Consider the following 22,587-nt stretch of genomic DNA (forward strand, 5'->3'; position numbering starts at 1 on the left):
AGTAGCAGGGTCGAAGCGGGAGCCCGGGACGGTGGGGAAGGCTGCGTGTGCAGAGCAAGGCGCCTGGCTGAGGCGAGGAGCGAGGGCCGCCGCAGGGCCCTGATGCTGAGGGGCAGGAAACTGTTCTGGGTYGTGCTCTTCCCCGCCGTGCCAGTGCCTGGTATGCCAGAGGGTCTCGGGAAGTGGGACCGGAGGGACTGGAGCCTGAAGGAGGCAGTAGTGCCAGGCATCCTGGAGCAGGCATGCCAGCCCCAGGCAGCTCCTACCGAAGAGCTGGGCTGTAGGGTGACACCCCAGTTCTCTTTTTGCCCATCTCCTCCTAATTTAAAGTGGTTGAGGATATTCTCCTTAAATCCTGTTTCAAAATATTGTCGTTTTTAGRCCTGTGCATAGTGGATGGCCTCTAGCTCTGGAGAAGGCTTTCGCAATGAAATCCATGGCCTTTGACCAATTTCCTTGCTCTAATCGGGGTTACACAACATGCAGAAAAGGGAAAAGGATCCTGTTTTCTCACAGCAGCTGCCCTCGGTTTTCTTCCCCTTGCCCGGGGCTTTCCTCCATCCAACTTTCTTTTGTTCCATTCTTAAAGGAACTGCGGCCTGAAGCGTACTCAAGTGTAAACCCTGAGTTAGAAGTGAGCTAGAAGTAGCTCCGGGTGCTACTTGGGGTCCCTTAGGGGTTGGGGGGGTTGCTACACTTGCTATCCTCACTGCCTTGAGATTCAACCCAAATAGCAGCGACTGAGCATGGAGGATCAGTGAGATTGGGTAGGAAGTGGGGTGACTGGCACTGACTGAACAAACAGAATCGTCTTTAACAGCTCAGTACTCATTTGTATTAGTGTTTTCCTTGCTTGCTCTTACAAGAATTTCGTGACGGGACTGTGGTATTTAAATTGGTGGATGTCCTTTTAGCAGAGGTGGGGTTGGGGCACCTCCGCTTGCTGTGCGCTGAGACAACTCATAGTGAAAATGCCGGCTAGACAGTGCCCGTGGGTGAGCAGGCTGCCTCCGCTCCGGCACAGCCCATCTGGCACGAGTCTGCGCGACTACGGCTGTGCACTGTGTGGTCCTGCTACCTAGAGTAATGGCTTTGATCGCTCTTCATCAAAGTACTAATAACTTAAAGATGTTTTTTGAAATAAGTGCTGAACAGTCTTTACAGATTTCCCAGTACCAAGCTATAATACTGTATTATATTTTGGCTGATGTTGGAAGTTTGGCTCCCATGTCCCAAATGTTCCTTTTGCTTTTTTCAATTCATGATATAACTGAATACTGGTAAATTAAAACAGTTGGATTAACAAATATGCAACATATACTTGAAGTTTAACTCATAGATATTGCATTTCGTGTAGAGTCAATCCTCGGGTGTCTGTTGGAAATCATAAATTGAATCTGTCCTTTCAAGTGGGACCTGTTGAACTGTTAAGCAGCACTGAATTTGAGTAGGATTAGTCTGATTAAAAAAGGGGGGGGAGGGGCACATAAATTGCAGTGGGGACTTGATAAGAATAACACTCAGTGTATTCTTCTTTGCCCTTTGCAGAAATTCTCTGAAGTCCAAACTTGTAAGCATTAACTTGGACAGTGATTAAAAATTGCTTCTAGTGCTGAAGATTCTGTTATATCCAAATTACCAGTCATGCCATATTTAAAATGCGGTTAAAAGCAGTCAAGCTTTGTACCATGTGACGAAGGTTAAAATGGAGATCACGTTTCTTTCCACTCCAAAGAGCTGTCTCACTTCACAAAATGCTATTGGAGATCCTTGGTGCTTGTATTTGTCTTGCTGTGCATGGCCATGCATCTGTGACTCTTTGACTAAACTTCAAGGCACTTTTCATTCTCTCATGTGAGATCAGAAGCTTGAGGCCTCTTCTAAGCCAAAATAAACACAGATGTTTCAAGCTGCAGTTTTGGTGCATACCACGTTATCGTAACCAAGGATAATCCAGAACCACAGCATCAAGTGTATCTCATTTCACATTACAGAGTCCTCGACCTTTCGACCATCCAGCCTTCTCCAAGGTGATGCCTCCTGTCTCCTGAGACGTTGGAAAACCTAGTTTGGAAGAAGAGTAAAGATACAGTTGATGCTGAACTACGTGAGTCCTCAGATTATTTTGTTTACGATAACGCTGTTTGCACCATAGATTCCTATCCAGCTCGGATTGCACAACAGTTATTATCTCAGAGCTTCTGTGCAGTGGGGTTTCTCCAGTGGAAATCTTACTCATATGTTTCCAGCAGGAATGATTATGTTGCAAGGAATGGAGACTTTTATAAAGCACAATCAAATATTGGGTCAGGGATGCGGAAWGAACAGAACAAGGAGCATATGGAGCTCTGAATTTTGTTCTGTTTAACTAATTGGGCCTGATAATACTTTTTCTTTCAAAGATCTGAACTGTTGATAGAATATGGTGGTGCATGGATGTGAAGTCTGCTGTTAAGACTTCTCACCTTACGTCTTTTGCTATTTCTGCTAATCTTGGTGACAGATGCTGCTGAATAAATTGATGCAATGAGATCACTGTTGTGTCCACAGAAAGGGTGGAACTTCTGGAGGGTAAACTTCCCAACTGTATTCAAAGCATGGTGATTTATCAGTCTCTTACTTTGTGAAACACAGACTTTTTTTTTGTTTTAAACAAAGAAGTACAACAGACTATTTTTCCAGTCTGTTGTAGGAACACTTTAGGGAAAATTACCAGGGCTTGGTTTTGACTTGCTAAGAGTAAGAAAGTGGATCTGTGCTTAACATTTTTTTTTTTAACTGAAACATTAGTTTCAAAGACTCACAAATATCTACCTCTAAACACTCTAATTTCCAAGATATAAGGGTGAAAAGGAGATGTATGAGAAACAACTTCAGTTTGCTGCTGGAGCTGATTTATGCTTGCAGTAAACATGCTGTGTGTGAAGGACAGCTTTTCAGCAGACATAAGAGATTCTCTTTCTGTTGAAATAAAATAAGACTTTTCTTTGGGGAAGAGTTGTTTTAGTGACTGAGACATGAATTTATTTGGTCTTTTAAGTATTGGTTCTTGCAGTAACCTGCTCAAATTCTCTTTAGAGATCTGAGCAGCAGAAGGCTCCTGCATGTTTGAAATCAGATTAACTTTCACTAAGGAGAAATTACTTATGCTTTTAGTTGTTCATGCTATAGAACTGTAGTGATATGTGTGGACTTTGAAAAAAATATTTTGGTGCAAAGCATGAGATAATCCTCTGATAGATAAAAGTGTTCTTTGCATGCAGTAGTTATACAGGAGAGCCTGCATACTGATACCACAATGTTTCCTTTCATTAGAATATCCATTAAGTGCAGGTAGTAGCGTTTTAAACCTAAACAATGCATCACTTTCTGCACATGGGAACAGAAATAAGAAAGTGTGTTATATATTGGACTCTGGTTTCATGCATTCAACTCAGTCCGGCTGCATTGGTTGTAGAGGGATGGAGAAGTGCTTAAAAGGTTATAGCCTAAAGAGGTACAAAGGAGAGAGTGTATTCTAAGATTAAAATGCATTTTTGCAAAATCATTGTTAAATTAACTGAATCTCAGAGTAACTAACAAATATGTTTAAATTTTCTGCACGCTTGCTGGAAAAGGTGAAAGATACTGTTCGTATAGACTTGTGCCTTCTGAGTTACCAGCAAGCAAGCTGCCTGAAACGCCTCATGTGAAGTCCTCTGTGAATGAACTCCACAAAATTCCATGGGCTGAGTCAGAATTAGGTACCTATAGTAAGGGATAATTCAGGCATTTGCTTTCAGAGTTTTTTTGGAATATGTTAATTTGCAAACTTGTTTTTTGCTGTGAAACAAACTTTAATTATTTTGACTTGTTCCCACTCTCCTAAAACAGTTGTGTGACAGACAAATGTTGCTTTGAATAGTGAGGCTGATTTTATACCTTCAAAAATGCATTAAGCCTCCAAACCCCTCCCCCCAATAAATCTATCAATAAATGAGCCGTAGCTTTTTCTGTAGAAACACAAGTAGGCAGAGACACAAATGCATCAGTAACTGAAAGCCTTCCAGTACAAAATAAGGTGTAGCATAAGGAAATTAACTCTGTTGCTCACCAAAATGTGATCTTCTCTCTCTTTCAAGAGCCAAGGATGAAGCGGCGAGCATCAGACAGAGGAGCTGGGGAAACATCCACTAAGGCAAAAGCCCTTTGTACAGGGATTTCTGGAAATAATGCCAAGAGAGCAGGCCCATTTATCCTAGGTAAGCAGGGAAGGTTTTCTTCATCTTCAGTTTTCTAGGTAGAAAGCCACTGATTACAAAACTGAAAAGAAATAATGAAATGAGACAAAGCAGATGTGTAATTTAGGTTCTTACATCAGAGTGAAATTCATCTGATGTTAACAAAGCAGCATTAGTTGGAGCTTCTGTACCTAGGAGGTTTGAAATACTAATTTAGGAAGGCAGGCATGGCTTTTAACATAAATGTGAGCCCTTATTTTTTAAAAATGTAGTTTAAAGAAAAAAAAAAGTAAACTTTGTTTAAAAGCAAGTTAATTCAGGGGGCTTGTTAGAGCTCTAGGGATATGTTCAATTCCACTTCACTGGAATATACTATAAAATCGCCATGTAGGCAACTTAATAATGCAGTATGGCATTGCAAGGGATACATGGCAAGGCAAGACCACTGTGCTAGCTTTTGATAACTACTAGAATAGTTGTTAGGTTGGGACTGGTTATATAAAATGCTAAAAATATGATGAACTTCACAGATGGAAAACAATGGATAATCAAATAGGAATGGATTGGTTTAAACTGAATTGTAGAGATTGGATGTTAACTTAAAATTTGGACTAATCCATGTATCTGAGCAGTTCCTGCAGAGGTGGCAGTTAGGTTCAGAGGTTTGGTAATAGTTCTTTGCCATGGGTGTTGCTAGTAAATGCAAGAGCCGTATGGCTTAGGCATGCAGAAATTTGTATTTCTAAAAACAGCTGGACAGTGTGCATTTTTTGCTAAATTTCTCTCCAGTGAACAAATGAAACGTTGTCTAGAAAGGTTTCAGAATTCAGTATCTTTTTTTTGTTTTCTTTAGATAAATACAAATTATGGAAAGACGCTTAGTCTCCTGAAAAAAAGGAACTTGTTTTAAACTAATGTAAACTGTGTGACGCTTAAATACTGATGTAACACTGAATTAGTCATTGCTGCTTAAAGGAAAACAAGTCTGTTTTTGCTTTGTGCTGTTAGGTCCACGTTTAGGTAACTCCCCTGTGCCAAGTATTGTTCAATGTTTGGCAAGAAAGGATGGGACAGATGACTTTTATCAGCTAAAGGTAAGCACAGTGCAAGGGTTCCAAATCTTCAGACCTCTTAACTTTTGCTCTCTTGGCTGAACTGCTGCATAGGGAGTTTGTAGTCTGGACTGGTGCATTCTAGGAATGTCTGCTTAAATTTCCCCTCGCAGGGCAGTTCTGCCAGGCATAGATTTGGTGTCAAGATTACCTCCAAGACAAGGCCTCTGTGGCTGCTGTTCTCACAGCAGTATCCTGAAGCCTTCTGACCTACTCCAGTGTACCTAAAATAGTGGCAGCACCAGCAGGAAAAAAACACTTGGGATGTTTACAAAAAGCCACCTAAGGTGCTTTTGTGCGTTAATCAAATTCATGCTGTGCATTCTGCACAGATGTTAGTTCAGACAGGTTTGTGGCAAGTATATAAATGTTAGAGTAACTACATTCAACTGTTAAACACACATGTGAATACTTAAAATGTACTGGAGCTTTGGGGACATCTGAGTTTTCYCAGGAGCTGTAAAGGTCTTTTCCCTTTTCCTGAAGATTCTGACCTTAGAAGAAAGGGGTGACAAAGGAATAGAAACCCAGGAAGAACGACAGGGCAAGATGCTGCTGCACACCGAGTATTCTCTCCTTTCCCTTCTCCACAATCAGGAAGGAGTGGTTCATCATCATGGGCTCTTTCAGGTACAGTTGATCACCAGGCTGCGGCAATGCCAGTAATTGCTATTAGCGTGAGCACCTTTTGTTTAATGTACAGTTCATGCTGACCTTGTTCTTGTGTGTAAAGAATTACCAGCACACAGCCATGATTAATCACTGCTGCTTCAAACAAGCAAGTTTGTGGTAAGGGCTTTTAAATGTTAAATGTGATGGAACGGGGTTTGTGATTCGTGAGAAGCGAGAAGAGTCAAAAATGGGACTGGTACTAGATAGCATGCCCGCTGATACTCTTTCCGTTGTTTAACAGCAACTCTTGTGATACCTGAGGCCTTTTAAATTTATGTAAGAGAGATACTCTAGGATGGGTCCCTGCTTCACAGAGAGGAAAATGGCTGCTTCACTAGCAAATTAATTAATCTTTTTAGTGCTGAACTTCTGGTTTTCAGTCTCTGTATTTGGTCTGTTTTATGATGATTTGGTAAGAGAGGACAAATTGCCAAGAAGCTGTTTCAGCAAGTTAAAACAAACTTGTAAATGTGCTAATTAACGTAAAATCATCATGAATGAATGAATTGCAGGGCTATTAGCGCCTTCAGAACTATTTATGGAGTGTGATGGGCTGATAAGAGTTACCAGTTTGGATGTTGGTATTTCTTTGTTTGCTGGTTAAGTTTTGTCAACAGGCTTTTTACCTGAAGCCATCTATGTTATATCTTAAATAAACCAAATGTCCAACTCAGCTGTGCCCTGTTTAATGTTAAGAAAGAACACCTAATTCTCTGTTTTAATTAAGATTTCTATTCTTCTCATTATTGTTAATGTATTTGGTCCCTAATATTCACAGATTCTCTACCTCAGAGTTTTTTTTTCTAGGCTTTATCTAAAGATATATATCAATATCATTATTGATATATACACATTTATAATCAATCAGTATAGATTTTCTTTGACTTCTTTAAGTGGAGATTTTGTGTCTTATTTTTGAAATCCCAAGTCAGGACAAAGGTTAAGCTCCAAAGCTATATTTGCTTATTTTGATATTACCATATAGTTATTTATTTTCTAATGCTCTGTGCTTAAATATATATATGTGTCCAGGTGGCGTCCCAGAACTATTGCTCATTTCTTTTTCTCCCTGTAGGACCGAGCTTGTGAAATTATAGAAGATCTAGAAGCCAATAGAATGGTCAGAAAAATGAAGAAGCGCATTTGTCTTGTGTTAGACTGTCTCTGTGCTCATGATTTCAGTGACAAAACAGCAGATTTGATCAATCTGCAGCATTATGTCATTAAAGAGAAGAGACTCAGTGAGCGAGAGACGGTTGTGATATTTTATGATGTGGTACGAGTGGTAGAAGCATTACATAAGGTAAGATCTTTGTTATCCCTTTCAGTGCAGGAAGGCTTACAGTTTTCCCACATTAATATAATAGTTTTATTTTTTTAATCTTCCTTGTGCGGGCAGTGGAAATGTTACAAAGGATGGATGTTTCAGCTGTTTCCCAGTAACAGTGTTCTGCATAAGATAAGACCTCATGCACCAAGTCATAGCAGAGCATTCCTTTCCCCTCCCCTCGAGTTTCCTGATGATAACATAGCATTGGTTGGCTATGGAGAGAGGCCAGCTGGACTAAATGCAGATTAGGTGGATTGCAATATTATTAACCTCAAAAAGGGATTGTTGAAGAGGAGGACAGCAGAGGCTAATCAAATGTAGGAAGCACTTCAAGATGTTTCCTTTTGAAGTGGTATAAATCACAATGCAAGAATTGATTTTTGAGATTAAAACCTCAAGCTACAAGTTTGAGATCAATGAACTAGAAATTACTGTTACAAAAATAGATTCTACTGATGTTTGACCTTTTATCCTGCAAAAAGTGACATCCATTCTTCCTTAACAGAGCAATTAAGCATATATCTTTTGAGGAGGTCTTACTGAGCCTGGACACTTAAGTTTCAAGCTTATTAATTTCATTCAAGTCTGTTTGTTTATCCGAATTAGCAAATTTGCTTATTCTGTCCTGACCAGAATTGAAAATGAAATACGCAAAGTACCTAGGATATAGCCTGACTAGAAACCTTAATCTACATTATTATGAAGTGTCCTCTTGTGTTAGATGTAGGACTGCGGGCATTATTACACTTTTTTTTTCCTTGCTTTTCACCCCAAAGGCCAATGTCTTCAAGTACTGTATTTTTATTTTTTTTTAAATAGAACCATCATTAAATTTTGCCTTCTGTATGTGGTTAAAAACAGTTCTTGTCTTCCTTAGTTTGTATTTAGAAGAAGCCAAATTGGCTAAGAAGSTGAGCATTTCCCACCTGCATTTTTTTAGTCTGAGAATGAAGATAGCATGATTTCAAAGGATGGATAGTTAGTGGTTTTGGCTAAGTATCAAGTTTAGAGTTATATAGCAAATGTACTTTTGCTTATGTTATGCTAATATATATTTTACAGAAAAATATTGTGCACAGAGACTTGAAACTAGGAAACATGGTGCTAAACAAAAGGTAAGTCTGCTGGAGAGCTGCTGTTCTGGCAGTTGTTTTATGGTTTTCCCTTCAAGCAGATATTTTATGGGGAGCACAACTGAAGGCAGTGTTTGAGCAACTGTACCAAAAGGATGAGAGAAATAGAAAAAAGCTGAGCAAAAATGCAAATTCAGCTCAAAGTTACATGAGTTAATCTCAAAAATGAATCAAGTCCAACCTAGATAGTTTGCTTCTCTACCAAATTCATGGTCAGCACCTACTTTTGGATTCTAACTTCTGAAAATTCAGCGTTAGAACAAATGCATCCAAAAACATCTGGAAACAGCAACTCTCTATAGGCATGTTTTAGTGAAATTGGGTTGAAAAATTCTGTTGGYGAAGAGTTGCATACAATTAAGCATTCTAAAAACTGTTCCTTAACAGCTGGTGTCCATCGCTGTCATATCTTCATGGAGATACCTTAAGAGCAAAAGCTGGGGGAAGGCAAGAAAGATTTGTCTTTTGACATTGAGACCAAATTAATAATCCAGATTTCATGCTAAGGAATGAATCTGGATGGATTTGAGCCTGAAGTCTTCCATGTTCTTTATTGTACTGGAAACTGTTAACTCACCTTGCATAATTTCATGTTTGCTTTAGCTTCCCAGATTTATTTGTGCTCAGAATATTGAGTCTGAGAGGTTAATTCCAAATGGACACTTGGGTGCTAGTATTCATTCAGATGCTTTATGAATAAATTAAAATAACCATTAATTTTTACACTGTGGATGAGGGTTTTTGAAGGTTGTGTCCTGGAAGGCAATGTTAATATTTTGAATGGTTTGTGGTCTGCATAATAAAAGGTGTTAGTGTAGATGGTTGTAATGGCTGCTCTGTCTGTAAAATCTCACTTCACAACTTTTGGCAACTAGCTGCTATTTTTTGTAGGGCTAGAGAGTGGCTAGGAATTGCAATGAAGTCATAAACTGATTTCATTAGGACTGCAGAGGGATGGAACAGATCTTAGTTTCATTGACATTGCTTTGAGCAATGTAAATGTTAGTGGCCTCTGATGATGGGTCAGGTCTGTGCCTGGGACGTGCCCTGGCTTTAGTAGGAAATGTGTGCATTTAGCACTGGACACCTGCTCTGGAAATGAGAAGATGAAAATGAGGATCTCCTTGGTCTGAAATCTAAGAGCATGAATTTACACTTGCTTCCCTGGCTGCCCACTTACTCTGGAGAAAGTGGATGCCTGCATGCCACGGAGGGTGGTGTGGCTCCTCTCCTTTTCCTAGGGGGAGGAGGTGCAAATTAAGTTCCTAGAAAAAGAAAAAAACCAAACCAAAATGAAAAAAGCAGAGCATCAGCCAAAAGGGTCATAACCAAAGTGTGACTCACTCATAGCAAATGATGCTGACGCAGATCTCTGATTACTTCTCTTTCAGTCCTGTTGGAGTGGGTTTGATTGCCTTGAGGGAATGAGGCCGTGGTTTGTCTGCAGTTAAGCTGCAGAAAACTGGTCGCCAGTTGTTTCAGTAGCAAATGTGAACTTCAGGATTTGCCAAAGGATACGAAGGATCTTTTGACTTCAGTCTTTTGCTGATGCTCATTCGGAACTGCACTCTTGCTTGGGTAGCCAGCTTGCTGTTCAGAGCGCTGGAGTCCAGCAGAACCCTGCAAAGAGGCTTCTCTGTCTGCAGTGAAGTTGGACCTTCTATCCTTGCGTACTCACTTGTCCCAAAAACTTAGCACAGACTCTGCAGCTGAGTGAATATCAAGTCTGTGTTTTGAGCAGGATTAGCCAAGGCTGTGTGTGGAGTAATTATGTCCTAGTATTTACAGCTCTGCCTTTTGGTATTAGACACCTCAAATCAAAAGCAATTTCAGAATATTAATTTCCAGAATACGGTGAATAGCACAGGGCTTAAAACCTGCAGGTTTAAAAAGATGCCCTTGTTGAAGCCGATGTAGACRTCAGTCATCTTTAGTTTGAGGTCTGACTGCATTTGAAAATACCAGCAGGCTTACACTGCGTTTGGGATTGCTTCCCAAGCACGCGCAAGCGAGCATTACGCTGCTTCCTGCTCTTACATCTGGCTTGATGTGACCRTCCCGGCTCAGCCCATCTACACAGCTCATTTACCTAACCAGCAGATGTTATTGTGTCCTCTTCCACCATGCCAAGAGCACTGAGGCGTGGGTGCTCGGGATGTTGGAGTGCAGTGGTTTATGGCAGCTCCTGGCACAGCGTTACCCCTGCGCGATTCTGCTGTGCTCCGCTGGGCCGCGCRTGCTCAGCTGCCCTGTTCGGCTGGGCGACGCCTGGGAGCTGTTTGCCTACGCGCCATTGAAGGCTTGGGGGTTCTGCCATCTCTTTAATTTCACAGTGCACTGCGAAGTTATGGTTTCATTTTAGAGCTCTTTAACCCATTTGGGGCATAAATCTGCTCCTGTGTAATCTAGTTCTAAACCAGCTTGGAGTGTTTTTGCATTGGCTCTTATTTTTCCATGGAAGTAATTGATTGTTTCCCTATTGTTGTTTGTACCACACGAATGTTCAGGGATTAATAAAATAACCTGTTAAAACTGGAAAAAATACAGCTGGGGTTATATTCCTGAAAAAGGTACAATAACCTGAAGCAGAATTAGGGGGTTAAAATGCCTGTGTTAAAACACACATTGAGAGATGGGTAAAGATTCTGTGACTTCATAGCTTTATTATAGTAATCCAGAAATCTGCAAGAGAGAGAGAGAGAAAAAAAAAGGGGGGGGTTTTTAAAAAAAAAAAAAAAAAAAAAAAGTTAAGCAGCTCTGTTCACATAATTCACTCTTCATGCTAGACGAATGCCCAACTCTGCAGTCTGTACTGTAATCACCAGCAATGTTAAATCTTTGACTGCTACACTGCTGTGCTTTTGCTAGCAGTAAAATACTTACCTAAACAAAGTTCTTCTATCTATTCTGTATTTGYGCCTGAAATAGCTTCCTTGTTCCCATTAGCTGGTTTGATGCGAGGCACGGTTTATTGGTTTATGATACACTAATGTCTGACATGTCTTGGATGCTGTGCAGACACAGGAGGGCCCAGGCCACCCTGYGCAGAACAAACGGCATCAGCGGGGCATGGGTCAGCGCTGTTTGGTGGCTCCTTGGAGTTTATAGTTGTCTTAGTTTATATAGTTATTAAATTGGCAAGCTACTTCCAGTTCAGATACTCTGCTGTATTCTTTCAAATTAGATTACCGTAGAGGCTAAATATTTTGCACTAATTTTAAAAACAAGTGGGGTTCGTTGTCTTTTCACACTCTGCCTGATTTTCTGTGGAGTGAATAAAAAACTGTAAGGTTTTGGGTTTGTAGGTTTCTAGAGTCTGTCCAAAGCATGCAGGCTTGCTGTGGTCACAGCTGGCTTTTTCTCCTCCCTAAGTCTCTTTGAAGGCAAGCAGATTTTGCCTATTGGAATGAACTTTTTGTTTTCCCCACAACGGCTGGTGGTTTTCAAGGCCACCTGTAAGTTGATCTAGATTGTTTCTAGTTAGTTGCTGTAAGATAAATCTCTCATCTCTTGCTTGCTTGTTTGATTGATTCCCCTGCTTGCTAGGAGGAGGCAGACTGAGGTTGCTGCTTCGAGGGTCCTCGCAGAGCTTCCTGTTCTGGGCAAAGTGTAAGGGGGAAGGTATCTGAAGCTGCGTTAATATATTTGTCAAAGTCATTCTTTGTACTACGTGGTGCACTTGCTTTTTACTGGCAAGACCATCAGCTGGTAAGGAAAACCTGCCTGTAGCCTTTAAAGCAATGAGTCATTTGAAAGGGTGGGTGAAGCTTAAGAATAGATTACCATGGAGAGGACCAGTCATCTGGACTGATAGAAATGTTTGTTCTGTTCCAGACATGCTCACGAAAGACAGCTAGGTCTTTTCTATTGGCTGGAGAGCAAGGCTTAGCTATGTATCACTCTAAACACCAAACCCTGCACGTTACTCTCCTGGGCTAATGAAAACCCTCCAGACATTGTCCCCTGGGAGATGCACACATTGAAGCCTCTTCGGATCAAGCTCCCAAGTAGGCAGTGAAGTAGTTGGATTTTTTTTTTTTTTAATTACAGATTAGATCAAGTTTCAGTGACTAAATAAAACCAAGCAATCCTGAATATTTTTGTGTCCTTCAGAACGCTTAGTCTTTTGAATCCTTAACAAATACCGGAACTTGTTATTCACCCAGGGAAGTCTCTTGACAGTTGAATCTAACACTTCTTAAACACGAGTCTGTCTTTCTTAATAATCAGCTCTCCATTGCCAGCCCACACTTGATTTTATTTCACTTGTCTGTTAGATTTGCTGGAAATATTTCTTGGTTATTTTGACTGATTTAATTCATGCTCTCAGACCCTAGATGTGTAATACTTTCAAGAATACAGAAATCTTCTAGACAGTATTTTTCTGCTCAGTCCTTTAAGTTGTATGTTAAGAACCAAATTATCTGAGTGATATGGAAGTTTTAATGTGGCAGTAATTAATTCTATAGTGATCATACTTTTCCTTGAAAAAGTTCCTAATTTGGAGTAGGCAATACCATGGGGAAATAGGAGTATCTTAATACAGAAATCACACATACCCGCAGTTCTCACCTTTTATGAAATGCTTAACTATAGGAGTTTTTTTGGTATTGATTAAACCTTCTCTGTTCTGCCTACCTTCCTGTAAATAAGAGTTCTGGAGATCAGGGAAAACTGCCATGTGACACTTGCTGTGGGATTCTTAGGTAATGTAAGTGGCTGTACTGAATCTGTTCGAGGTCCTGTAGCTCAGCATCCTCTCTGAATGGCCTGCTGGAGATGCGTAGGCAAACAGTTCACAGGGGCATAAATATGGCAGTCCTTCCTGTAGGATATCTTCCCTCAGCTTGCAGAATGTGTTGTGTGGAGAAGATGCCCTTAGAGATAGTAGCTGGGAAGAGTAGGGGAGTATCAGCTGTTTAAAAAACAACAACAACAAAAAACATTTATTTTCTTAACAATGATGCCCTGTGTGGTCAGCAAGCATATAAGTGCAAATCCTGGTGCTGCTGATCCCTGCAGACTGCTGTGCTGTTGGACACGTCATGGGAGGCTGTCCGCTGTGTGGCTGCAAGGTGGGCAGGTTACCTGATCACCCTGTGCTTACAGCCATGCTCACATGTGCCACTCAAGTCTGCTGTAGACCTTGTCCATAGCTGTGGAATAGCTTCTCTATTCCCTCTATGAAAGAATCTTGCAAGTCATGTTGACATGCAAGTCATGTGCAGAATCCCTCCCAGCAGGATGGAGTTGATCTTATAACCACATTTATAAGCCCAGCACTTCAAGCTTCCCAAAAAGCCATGTAGACATCCTCTGTTCACATTGTCTGGCTCATGGCATGATGGTCCTTGTTCACTAATACCTTCTGGTTCTCCCCAGGACTCACCGAATTACCATAACAAACTTCTGTCTCGGAAAGCACCTAGTGAGTGAAGATGACCTGCTGAAAGACCAGCGAGGGAGCCCTGCCTACATCAGCCCGGATGTACTTAGCGGTAGGCAGTCCGCTTCATTCCTCAGTGGGAGTTCACAGCCCCTGCACTTACTACTTTTGTTTTGTTTATTTGTGGCTCTTGTCATTAAAGGAAAACTATTTCTGTTCCCATATGAAACCTGTCTTCTAAGATCCTCTTAATGAGGGTCCAGTTATAAGACCCAGTTTATTTTTCCAACTGGGAAAGTGTAGAGGGAAAGAGTGAGTATAAATTTTGTCTTAAGGCTAGTCTGAACTTCAAAGCTAATTAAAAGCTGCCTGCCTGTTCCTAAATGAGTCCAACTGCAGACAAGATGTTCCGTTTCCCATGTCTGAATTTTGTTCTTGAGGCTTGACTTAAACAGCAGGTCAATCCCTAGGCCTCGGAGGCAATCGGTGCAAATCCCACTATAATGTCAGTTTATTCCAAGCAAGTGCTGTAAGAGGAGCAGTTGCTCCTGTTGCTACTTGTTTCCAAAAGGGAACTATTGACGCCCCAGGCGCTTCTAGGCTGACTGAGGAGAGTTATTTAAAAATAAAAAGAGTGACCAGACTGGGCCAGACGAGCAGTCCTCTGAACTATGTCTCATCTCCAGCAGAGGCCTTAAGCAGATGTCTAGGAAGGAACAGCTTTTCCTACTGTTCTCCCACCTTTTAACTGTTTTCAGTGCCTGGAACCTTCAGAAACAAATGCAGTTTGTGTATTTAATTGCCTTCAGCAGGTTTCTCTTCCATGAGCCCTAAGGTAAGCTAATATGCTAGCTGCTGGATGCTGCGAATGGATGACRTGAAGCTACGTAAAACTGTGGACATAATGTCTTTAGCACCAGCTGTTTTYTGTATAAGTCTACACTACGTTGGGCTGTAGCACTCACTGATATGCATGTAGCCGGAGCGGAATCCAGAATCCTTGCCAGTCTTCCTGTGGCATTTGTTTGTGAGAGGATAAGGTCTGGAATACTGAAAACACCTCTGCAAAAGATCAAAATTATTCATTACTGGCCTTGGTTCTCTAAAACTATTGTGTCTGAGAAATGCCCTCAGATGGAGCTAGTCTTTTCTGTTCTTATTTCAAGACCAGTGGAATCCCCTCAGTGTATTTGCTGTCAGGGTTACAGGCCGTGGCGATGAATGCAGCTGAGCTCTTCCGTTGTCATCTGCCAGGCAGGTTTGAGGCTGCTTCCCTCCTGGGCAGGACTCAGCCAGGAAGGGAGGCAGGGGCAGGCTGGGGAGACAGAATGTGTGTTTTTTTGCAGGCCTTTCCTGTTCTTCAGGATATCCTGAGGCCCCTGTAACCAGAGGGATGATATGAGCCAACTGCTCTGCAGGAGCTTGGAGCACTTGTAACTCAACTGGCTGCTGTCTGGGAAAGGTTGCTTGGAGCTCCTCCTTCTTGCTAGGCTGGGGTGCCATTCTGTGTCCCAGATTTCAGCCCTCTACAACCTGCTTGTCAGCACAACCTGCTGCAAGCACCAGTGCTTGTTTTAACAGCTCTCTGGTGGGTGATCGAATGGCCTGTCTGGAGGCCTAGTGCCACAAGATGCTGAACACCCTGTTTTTACTGACATCTCTGAGAGCTGAGACTGTTCAAGACACTGCAAGGAACAGCCTAATTTATAGGGCTGCATCTTGCTGCAACGCTGGCTAGGCTGGTCTTCAGATGCAATCGTGCTGCACTCTGCCTTCAGCAGGAGACGTGTAGCCCTTCCCCTTTGGGGCTCTGTGCAGCGCAATGCTCTGTTCTCTTGAAAAAGCTGTTCTAAAATGGCTCAGTTCTGTTCCCCTCCAAACCCAGAGGGAAAAGCTACTTAAGGACACTTCAAACTTCACCACCATCTTGAGACTCTAAGAGACTGTCCCTGGTACATAAGAACATCCCTCTGTCTGTATCACTAATATTTCTGTGTAAGAGGAAGCTAAAAAACCCAAAGAATCATTGATTTTAGGTCTCCAGGAGAACCTGTCTTTTTCTAAGAGATGGCTTGCGTTTTGTGGCTGCTGAAATGTCACTGCAGGAGAAGCTGGAGGAGGAGGGAGAGGTGCCTTTTTTGAGCATATAAAGCAGAGAATAATTAGTACAAATAATGAATGCTGCAGCAGTGACTCACTATGTGAGTCAGAGGAAGTCATTCTCTTAATCCTGTGCTGTGGTACAGCATTGGAGTTTAATTTTTGACCCTCATGCAAGCTGCTGTTTGTTGATTTATTATGTGATTGAAGGGACTTTAAAGCAGCATTTCCATCTAGTGGATTCCAGGGCGTGCTGGGGTTGCAGCAGCTCTCTGGAATGCCTGTGCCGGGTGAGGCGTCTTCCCAGTGCTCTGCTGCTTCACGGCAGGCTCCAGTGACCGTGTGCTTCAGGTCCTTCCTAAAGGCTGAGTCCCATCTCAAGGGCCTGAATCCCAAGTGTGGAGGGTCTTAGTCTGCATTACTGCTCACATCTCCTGCTCAAGCAGCATGGTGGGGACTGGTGTTAACCTCAGGTCACTGTTCACCGGTGTTCTCTCAGCAGTGTATTCTTTTCAGGCCTTCTTTCTTGCCTCCCTGTTTTGCTTGCTGGCCCTTAAATTCCTTTCTCCTCTGACCTGGATTTGTAGCAATGTGCATTCGTTGGACCTGTGACACTCAAGGGTTCCTGGCAGTGACAATGCTGCCAGGGATGGTGAAGGGGAGTGAAGCAGGTATCTGAAGGCATCTTCAGCATAGAGCTAGAACAGAAGGGACCTTTTGAGAAATTTGCTGTTCAGTTTGTGCTGCCAGTTACTGAGTGAGCACATTTCTGAAAGAAGCAAAGCCGAATGGGTGCTTCTTGGACTGCTCTAAGGAGCAGCTGCGGGCTGTTTTATGAACCCCTGTGCAGTGCCCTTGTGGTTCTGATTACTTGATGCTCTCGGATCATATCAAGGCCCCTCGGTAAGGATAACCCTTCCCTGTAGAGAATGGGGAAATATCTGTGTGGAGAAGACTGGTTTCCTTGTTTGCAAGGGTGCACCTTTGAAAGAGGTTCTTATCATCTTGGAATAGAAAGGGCTGAGCATTTTAATTCTAAAAAGGGAGCATGTGCAGAGGTTGCTTCTGTGCTTTTACTGCCACTGGTGGACCACAGAAGTCGACAGTATTGTAAAGCCTATTGCTTTTGTCTCTCCTTCTTCCCTACAGGACGGCCATACCGTGGGAAACCCAGTGACATGTGGGCGTTGGGTGTGGTGCTCTTCACCATGCTCTATGGCCAGTTCCCCTTCTACGACAGCATACCTCAGGAGCTTTTCCGCAAAATCAAGGCTGCCGAGTACACCATCCCCGAGTGAGTAAAGCTTGTCCCAGGGCAGCCCTTCTCTTAATGCCTGCGCAGGCAGTGCTCTGTGCCTTATTGTGGCAGCAGGAGCTGGAGGGGCTTTGGTCAAAGCCCCTGAGGGTCACAGCAGAAATGAGAACAAAGGCTGTGTATGCAGTAGACACCAAGGAAGCAGTGGCTGAGCTGGGACATCTTGTACAAAGGTGAGAAAGGCCTCATGCTACTGGGGCAGGGAAGCAACTGCCTGGTTAATTCTGAGGTTTCCCAAGTCAGAGCAGTAGTGGCTCCTGCAGCTCCTGACCTGCGTGCTCTCAGCCTGTCCATCCTGTTGCTGACTCTGCCCGCCTCAGACACTTGGCCAGGTGACACTCAAACTCACCATGCTTTCTCTCTCCCAGGGATGGGCGGGTCTCAGAAAACACTGTGTGCTTGATCCGAAAACTGCTGGTCTTGGATCCACAGCAGCGTCTGACAGCTTCTGAAGTGCTGGATTCTCTCAGCTCCATCATAGCATCATGGTATGTTCAAGAGGAGAAAGATGGGAACACAGTCTCTGGCCTCAAGTTGTATTATTTCAGCTGTGGTCAGCAGACTGCTGCCAAACGCAGGAGACCAGAGGACAATCTGTGAGAACTGCAAAAAAGTTTTTAAATCCTGTGTCACAAACATTTCCATTTGGTTGGCAGGTGACATTGGTGGCTGCTGATGGACACAGCCAGAGTGCTTAATGCAAATGCTTATCATTGTGACAAAAAGGTTGGATTTTGTAAAGCAATAAAATTACCAAACAGTACTGGGGCACAGGAGGAYCTTTGCTGTTCTGTGCCACCTCTTTCCTCCCTGAATTTGACTTTTAAAGAAATAGGCTAATGGTCAGGAATATCGTACATGTACATACAGATGCAACCAAAAGACAGTCACTTCCTACGTGTTTGTAACTAGCCCTGCGTTGTCAGTTAAGTAAAATCAGGCATGAGACCTAGAGGGGAAGAAGAGGAGATAGCATCACAAATGGGAACACTACTACATTTGCAAGGTGGGGATGCCTTTTAAGGGTAAAGCTCACTCCAGAACTGGCATGAACCAACTGGGATGAGATTCTAGTAGTATGCACCAGCAGAAATGGGTCCTGACAGTGTTTGTTCTGAGCAGCCCTCTGTCATCAGCCCTACAACCCTCAGTCTGTGCTGCACAGCATACCCGAGCTAAGTTCTTGTGCTGCCTGTTGAGTCAGCAGTGAAGTCTGTGATTTTTGGAGTTGTGGCTGTTTTCTCTCCTACCTGTGCAAGATGTTAGAGTTCCACATCCTGTTTAAAAAAAACTTCTGAGGATTGTAACATGATTTCCTTCAATGGAAGTTGACTGTGAATTTGGAATAGCCTCCTTTAGTAGCAGTCTAGCAGGCATCTAAACAGCACTGTGCCAATGTAGTGTGCCAGCAATGGCCAGCCAGGCAGAAGTGCTGTGACCAGTCTGTTGGGTGAGGGTGGGGGAGCTGGCRCTGTGCTCTGAGTTTTTAATGCTATGTTCTCACCCCCAGGCAGTCTATGTCCTCGCTAAGTGGCCCTTTGCAAGTTGTGCCAGACATTGATGACCAAGTGGCTAACCCTGAAAACCCCCAAGAGGTAGGTGTGCAGGACAGTCGGCCCGTGGTGCTGAGGCTGCGTGTGGAGGAGCGGGTGTTCAACTGTGCTTCCTAGGGCCACGTTTCCTGCTGAACCTTTACCCTTGGCACCTGCACACCCTTGTACTGCTTTTCCTTGCCCCTGTGCCAAGCCCATCTGCTATAGAAAGAAATGCTAGTCCCATGTGGCCCCTGAGCTAATGAGGGGAGAATGGTGAGGACCTTGCTGTGGTAACTGYTCCAGGAGGCTGCTGTATCCATCGCCATCTTGTGCAAAGGAAAGGAAAGTCTTATGCTGCTGGGACAGGGAAGCAGAGGGTATCCAGCCAGCTGTGCTGCATGGAAGTGAGCTCAGCTGACACCAGCTTTGGGGCAGTTTGCTCTCCTCCAAGATGCATTCAGTCCCTTGTATACAGCTGAGAGCTTTCACATGCCGGCAAGAGCCAGGAAGTGGTAGCAGCATTGGTTCAGTGTCCCCAGTGCGTTATGTAATGGGAGCAAACATCCTGTTTTCTTGCCAGTGTTATTTCATGTTGGAAGGGATGGCCAGTGACCTCACTGCCTGGGGACGGTCTTCTTGGAGCTTTTGCCTGTGGCGCAGCRGCCAGGCAGGCAGCATTACCTTCAGAAATCCCTTGGCAAGCTCCCCCTCCACTGGGCTTGGGAGGGATGTGAGAATTGTGGTCTAACAGCTGCACTAACTCCTGACTATTTGGCAGYACTGAGGTGAGCTGCACCAAGACAGTGCCTGCAAGGTTTTCAGACCTCTCTTCCTGCTGGCACCAGGGAGTCCTGTGTATATGGTCAGCAGCAGGTCCGGTTAAAGGTGTTTTCCTGTGTTAGACTCTAGTTTTCCCGTGGTAGTTCTGGACCATCGGAGGTGAATTATGGCGTGTGTTAAGAGAGCTGTGAGAGGTGCTTGCTACCACACTTCCATGCTCCTCTAGACCAGCTCAACACAAGCACAACTTGTGGGAGCACTGCTTGTCACTGTGGCTCTGATGAGGCGGTTCTCTTGCAGGTGAAGGTGACTGAGGAGTGCTCGCAATATGAGTTTGAGAACTACATGAGGCAGCAGCTACTCTTGGCTGAGGAAAAGAACACCCTGCATGAGGCCAAGAGCTTCCTACAGAAGCGACAGTTTGGGAACATCCCCCCTGTGCGACGCCTGGGCCACGATGCCCAGCCCATGAACCCTTTGGATGCAGCTATCTTGGCCCAGAGGTACCTTCGGAAGTAGCTTCCCACACATCTGAGAGCACAAGCACCATCCTGCAATCTGCCTTTCACGTCACCTACTACAGCTCAACAGCAATACTGGTGTCCCATGATGGAGAATAATGTAGCAATTCTTCTGAGCTCTGTTAAGGGACACGCACTCACACTCACTCTGGAGGGAGAAGACTTTTGAAAAAGCTAGTTTTGAAAGCAGCAATCTCTTGGCATCTTCTGGAATCTTTGTTTTTAAATCCAAGCCTAGATGACTAATCTGCTTTTAATCATGACTTTGTAATCTACCTCTCTTGTCTTTTTAACCATGCTGTTCTCTGGATCGAGCAAAGCCTGTCAGAAAGGAGAAGATTACCAAGGGTGAAGCTGGTTTGCTGGCACAAGCGTTGCGGCTGTGTGTAGTATGGAGAGTCGGCTGATTGCGTTCCCTCCATATGGTTTGAATAAGCTTAGATTTATCTGGGTTTCTTGAAAGTAAGAATTTCTTGAAACCTCCCACTTCCCTTCATCTGCATCAAATCTTTTTTCTGTTTTTAACATACCACCTGGTTTAAATGTGTTGTCTAACCCTCACTGGCTTTGTGTGGGCCTCAGTGCACTGAGGCCTTCARTAAGCAGCACACAAACAACAGCCCAGTTGCCTGCTATGACTAATCTCTGTTCCTGAGAACACAGCCACGGTGTGAGACAAGAATTGTCATTGCAGACAATCACTGCAAGGATTTAGTCTTGTCCATAGTTATTTAAAGGTTTTGCAGAACTTGGCCCATCTTGGCCTTTGACCTCTCTCTCACCTTTCACTGATTCTTTTAGTTTCATAAGAATATATGATTTAATCTTATTTTTTCAGTAGCTTATCTAAGGTGCAGTTAAAATTGCATTAATTGATTTAGCATTTTCACACTTCATTTGTGGTACAGATATAATATATGAGTTATAATGTGAAAAAGCTTCCCAGAATAATCTGCCTAGAATTAGAAAGGGGCTGGCTGAAGTCTCTACTGTATTTGTTCTCTAGCTTATCTTGCCATCCCAGTCTCACCATGTAAACCTGGGGCTTCCTCTGCTGTCCCRGTGTGGTGCTTAGGCTGGAGAAGGATGTCCCGGTTTGTCACCTAATGCCACTGGAAGAGCGTTTTACTGTGTTGAGAACAGGAAAGATTGTTTCTGAGCCTCATTTTGTGAACTGGATGCCTGTCTTGCCAGATTAACTGTTCTCGCACAACGATCCCATGGCTCACAGTGCCCCATCCAGATTTCCTGCTCAACTCGGAGGTTTTCGGATGCCTCTGTCCCCTGGTCCTGGCCGGCTGCAGCATCGGGCCCTGCAGCAGCAGCATCGGCTCTGACCGAGGAGAGCCGGGGTGCTCTGAGCTGGGGGCCGTGAGCCGGCCAGGTTTGGCACAAAGGGAATGTGCTAGCAGGGATGGGAGAAGCTGCCCCAGCCTTTGCCCAGTCCTAGGGCTAGGTATATGCACTGGCCCCGCTTTTTGGGGTCAGCTTTACCACCATCAGCGCTGCTTCTCACAGCAAGGGGTGGCACCTCCACCGCCAGCTGCCCTACCTGTGCCCCTTGCGCTGGCCTGGCACAAATTACTCCTTGCTCTGCCCATGGGCGCAGGCAGGGAGCGAGTAGCAGATTTATTTGTAGCTTGTTGCCTTCTCTTGCCGGAGGCTGGGGAAGCAGACTGCATCTAGCGTATTTAAACCTACGGTTGTCTTCTGGGGGGACTCTGGGAATGGACATATAGGGGTTGACCTGAAACTCCTTGGCAGTGTCGGGCATTATGTTCTGCCTCTGAACTCGCCAAAACAAATTGGCCGCCTGCAGGCAGTTAATCTGTGAACACTAATACAGACTAGAACAGTTGCACCAACCCCAGCCCGCTGAGCCAGTAGCCTGAAGTCTTAGCCTTATTTATTTTTCGAGATGATAGCTCTGTCCTCGCGCACCCCTGTGCAAAGCCGTTGCCCCTCTGGTGCCACCAGCAGCGCAGGGACACCGGCCCCAGCGCAGCCCCTGGGGCCGGACCCCGGCCCTGTGCCGGGGGGCCGCGGCTCCTTGCRCCCCGGCCCCGCTCTCGCCATTGGGTTTTCTCCTGCTCCTCTCCCCAGCCTCGCTCCCTTCCTGCTTTGTGCCCCCCTATCCCCCCCCCCCAAAGTTAAAGCAATATTCTGGGGACGCCGCGAAGTTGTATGATAGTGAGTATTCTGGCAAAGGAGCAAGCGCCAGTAAATCACATTCGTATTCAAGCAAACTGGAAAAACACGGTAGTGCATGGGAGGGTTTGAGCTGCTTGACCTGGTTTCTGTGGTAGCGATGTATGACATGCTGTAGAAAAGGATCCTATTGTAAAAAAAAAACAAAAAACAAAAAACGGAAAAAAGTTTGTATAAAGACATTATTTTTGTACTACATCGAAACTACTCCTGCATGTCGGCAATAAAACTTCATAACGAGAGCTGAGGCGCGCAGCGACCACGGGGGGGCGGCG

General features: G+C 44.0%; 1 protein-coding gene across 2 annotated transcripts; it reads left to right on the top strand.

Moving 5' to 3' along the window:
• Positions 1–1,994: 1,994 nt before the first annotated feature.
• STK40 (serine/threonine kinase 40) lies at positions 1,995–22,554 on the top strand. Of its 2 annotated transcripts, XM_026085924.1 has the most exons (12): positions 1,995–2,107; positions 2,504–2,600; positions 4,122–4,241; positions 5,229–5,314; positions 5,819–5,962; positions 7,080–7,307; positions 8,397–8,449; positions 13,850–13,965; positions 17,103–17,247; positions 17,637–17,756; positions 18,779–18,863; positions 19,884–22,554. In XM_026085924.1, the coding sequence occupies exons 3-12, from the start codon at positions 4,130–4,132 to the stop codon at positions 20,100–20,102; spliced, it is 1,308 nt and encodes a 435-aa protein (XP_025941709.1). In that variant the 5' UTR covers positions 1,995–2,107; positions 2,504–2,600; positions 4,122–4,129; the 3' UTR covers positions 20,103–22,554. The 2 variants fall into 2 exon arrangements, with proteins under 2 accessions (XP_025941709.1, XP_025941708.1); XM_026085923.1 differs by lacking the exon at positions 2,504–2,600.
• Positions 22,555–22,587: the final 33 nt, after the last annotated feature.

This window comes from Apteryx rowi, unplaced genomic scaffold (assembly GCF_003343035.1).
Source record: "Apteryx rowi isolate R43461 unplaced genomic scaffold, aptRow1 scaffold_68, whole genome shotgun sequence".
In the NCBI taxonomy this organism is placed as follows: Eukaryota; Metazoa; Chordata; class Aves; order Apterygiformes; family Apterygidae; genus Apteryx; species Apteryx rowi.